Source organism: Myotis brandtii, unplaced genomic scaffold, assembly GCF_000412655.1.
Source record: "Myotis brandtii unplaced genomic scaffold, ASM41265v1 scaffold82, whole genome shotgun sequence".
Lineage (NCBI taxonomy): Eukaryota > Metazoa > Chordata > Mammalia > Chiroptera > Vespertilionidae > Myotis > Myotis brandtii.
In genome coordinates, this window is record NW_005371324.1 from 3616091 (window position 1) to 3620021 (window position 3931).

Sequence of the window (3931 nt, forward strand, 5' to 3'; positions counted from 1 at the left end):
CCCCCTGGTGGTCAGTGTGTGTCATAGTGACCAGTCATTCCCAGTCATTCTGCTGTTAGGGTCAATTTGCATATTACCCTTTTATTATATAGGATAGAGGCCTGGTGCATGGGTGGGGGCGGGCTGGTTTGCTCTGAAGGGTGTCCCGGATCAGGGTGAGGGTCCCACTGGGTGCCTGGCCAGCCTGGGTGAGAGGCTGTGGGCCATTTTCAGGCTGGTCCCACCCCCTACAGGGAGGGGGGTCCTGCTGGGGTGCCTGGCCAGTCTGGGTGAGGGGCTGATGGCTCTTTGCAGGCTGGCCACACCCGCATGGGGTGAGGGTCCCTGTTGGGGTGCCTGGCCAGCTGGGTGAGGGGCTGATGTCTGTTTGCAGGCTGGCCATGGCCCCCAGCTACCCAAGCTGCCAGTGGAGGCTGGCTGGAAGCAGGTATCTGGGATTTATTTAGCTTCTATAATTGAAACTTTGTTGCCTTGAGCGGAGGCCACAGCCGGCCAGGGCAGGTGGGAAGCTTGGCTTCCTCCATCGCCAGGGCAACCAAGCCTCCTGCTTTCTCCAGGTCTGTGGCTGCCAGCCGCCATCTTGGTTGGGTTAATTTGCATATAGTCGCTCTCATTGGCTGGTGGCCATGGCTTGGGGTGCAGGGGAGGTGTGGTCAATTTGCATGTTTCTCTTTTATTAGATTAGATATTAATTAATTGCATTTAACTAACCTTAATATAGTAATACAATTTAAAATATATATATCAGGCTAAAATAGCAGCACATTTTCATCACACATCAAAGATTTTCTTTATCGTGTTTGGGAGACATTGTGACATCATGTAACAGTAGTGTGAACATCTAAATAGAATATACTAGTAGCTGTGGTTGCCATAGTCATGATCATCATAACTATTATTCTCAGAAAGTGCTTTAATGGACTTACAGTCTTCTGAAGTCATAGGCATAAATGTTTTTTAAATAGCTAGCAGTTATCTTTTGTGCTAGCCAATTTGGTACCAGCCAATCCAGAATAACAATTATAGCTCATAAAACCCCAGGGCCAAGAGTCAGCAAACTACGGCCCAGCTTGTTTTTGTAAATAAAGTTTTATAGGAATACAGGCCTGCTCATTTATTTACAAACTAGAGGCCCAGTGCACGAAATTCTGCATAGGGGGTGGGGGATGGGGACGGTGTCCCTCAGCCTGGCCTGTACCCTCTTGCAATCCGGGACCACTGGCTCCTAATTTGGTACCAGCCAATCCAGAATAACATAGCTCATAAAACCCCAGGGCCAAGAGTCAGCAAACTATGGCCCAGCTCTGTTTTTGTAAATAAAGTTTTATGGGAACACAGGCCTGCTCATTTATTTACAAACTAGAGGCCTGGTGCACAAAATTCTGCATAGGGGACGGGGGTGGGGACGGTGTCCCTCAGCCTGGCCTGTACCCTCTTGCAATCTGGGACCACTGCCTCCTAACCGCTTGCCTGCCTACCTGCCTGATCACCCCTAACCACTCTGCCTACCTGATCGCCCCTAACCCCTCGGCCTACCTGATCAGCCCTAACTGCTCTGTTTGCCTGATTGCCCCTAACCCCTATGCCTGCCTGATCACCCCTAACCACTCTGCCTACCTGATCGCCCCTAACCCCTTTGCCTACCTGATCACCCCTAACTGCTCTGTTTTCCTGATTGCCCCTAACCCCTATGCCTGCCTGATCACCCCTTACTGCTCACTAGCCTGCCTGATCGCCCCTCAATGAGAGAGAATCATTGATCAGCTGCCTCCTGCATGCCTTACACTAGGGATTGAGCCTGCAACCTGGGCATATGCCCTGACCGGGAATCAAACCTTGACCTCCATAGGTTGATGCTCAACCACTGAGCCAGGCAATTATTATTTCTCACTTTTAATTCTACCTTTAGAGAACTCCAGAAATGGTAGCTGATAAATAAAATGGTAATACTTCGCTGATAAACTCTAAGAAACAATAACCTGCATACCTGAGGTTATTTTTTCTTTTCTCAAGGATCTAGAGTTCTAAGATAAACATGAACTTGTCCCCTACATCCAACAACACCAGTGGACCTTTAGATAGATAAGACATTAAGATTAAAGGAAGCTATTACTTGAGGAGAAAGAATGTGATTTTAGAAATCTTTTTTTTTTTTTAAGAACTTAAACCAGGAGCTTTTCCTAGACATTTGGAAAAAAGTTTGTAATATGATATGCTTAATCATAATATGAAAGACTATAAAACTGTACTTGATATTTTGACTAATAAGAAGGGCTGATTTGATTAAAATTATCAAATACTTCAGATTTAACACAATATTGTGAACCATTAGAATCCCAAAGCACCAACTTGTTTTAAGGGAGATGGCTGAAGACAGTAGAGAACGCAGATCTTAAAGTCAGAACTGGAGTTCAAAATCCTGACAAGTCACTTGTTTCTGTGAGCCTCACTTCTTTCATTTTTATTTTTTTACTAGAGGCCCGGTGCATGACATTTGTGCACTGGGGAGGGGGGTACCTCAGCCTGGCCTGTGCCCTCTCACAGTCCGGGATCCATCAGGGGATGTCTGCCTGCCAGTTAGGCCCATTACCCGCAGGCGGACACCCCCCTGCCCTCGGCCTATTCTCTATGTTTGTCAGTTCACTTTGTTCATTAGATTCCACATATGAGTGAAATTATATGGTACTTGTTTTCCTCTGACTGACTTATTTCATCTAGCATAATGTTCTCCAGGTCCATCCATGAGTTCTTCCATATTTAAAAGCAGGTAAAAATACAACGTACCATCGAAACTGGTTTGGCTCAGTGGATAGAGCGTCGGCCTGCAGACTGAAAGGTCCCAGGTTAGATTCCGGTCAAGGGCATGTATCTTGGTTGCGGGCACATCCCCAGTGGGAGATGTGCAGGAGGCAGCTGATCCATGTTTCTCTCTCATCGATGTTTCTAACTCTCTATCTCTCTCCCTTCCTCTCTGTAAAAAATCAATAAAATATATTTTTTTTAAAATAAAACGTACCTCAATGGTTTATTGTAAGAATCAAGTGGTGCAAGCTATCAAAACATTTATCAAGGTCACTGACAAGCAGTAGGCATTCAATATTTGGAATAAGAACAGCAAGAAAATACACATAACTTTTATGTGTTTTTAAACTAAACTTTATGTATACCCAATTAGGTAGTGGGAACAGGAACAATGTAGCTTTAAACTTGTACTTACTTAAGGATATGCACAACAGTGATATTATGAAAGTTGAAAAGAATAGAACTCCTAATAACAGAAGCCCAGATTCTCTTCTTCCCAGCTAACACAAAATGTATACATAGATATCTTATTCTTCTTACTCTTATTCTTATTTTTATATTTTAGTTACACATACACAGATAATTTTTAAAATAACAAAAAGAAAATAGTAATTAAGCTTAATATTTTAAAATAAAACTAAATTCACAGTGACCAATTTTCAAGTAATGATTATCTTCAAGTTTAGTGGTTCAATTCCTCTAATCAGGGAAATATTGATCCTAAATATTTGTGAGTATGAGCAGTCATAATTTCTCAAGAAAGGAGTCAGAAAATTATTTAACGACTCATTCTACAAGAGGGAAATTATATAGCACACGTACTTGTAGTGGCTTCCTTCTTCCAGAGAATGACTGAGTTTGACTCCTAGGAGAAGCGGCAACTCCTTTAATCTCCAAATCCATTCAAGTTCATGTACTGATTTTGTAATACACTTTGGAAAACATAAAATATATAAAAGTATAATTCTTGCTCAAATTTTAAATAAATCTTACAAATTACATAATAATATTACATGGAAAAAAATCATGTGGTCAATCACTTTTCCTTCTTTCATCCAAATTAACTATTTATGGAGCAACTCCATTATGTGAGGCAACATTTATGGGGTCAATACTAGTCTGAATAATA

At 42.5% G+C, this 3931-nt stretch overlaps 1 protein-coding gene across 5 annotated transcripts in view; it reads right to left on the reverse strand.

Moving 5' to 3' along the window:
• The window catches only part of CAPS2 (calcyphosine 2), a 50370-nt gene that overhangs the window by 43667 nt on the left and 2772 nt on the right, over nt 1–3931 (reverse strand). For all 5 annotated transcript variants that reach the window (XM_014531695.1, XM_014531694.1, XM_014531696.1 and 2 more), the window contains one exon: nt 3625–3734. In XM_014531695.1, coding sequence (XP_014387181.1) covers nt 3625–3705 — 81 coding nt within the window. In that variant the 5' untranslated portion in view covers nt 3706–3734. The remainder of the gene's footprint in view (nt 1–3624; nt 3735–3931) is intronic.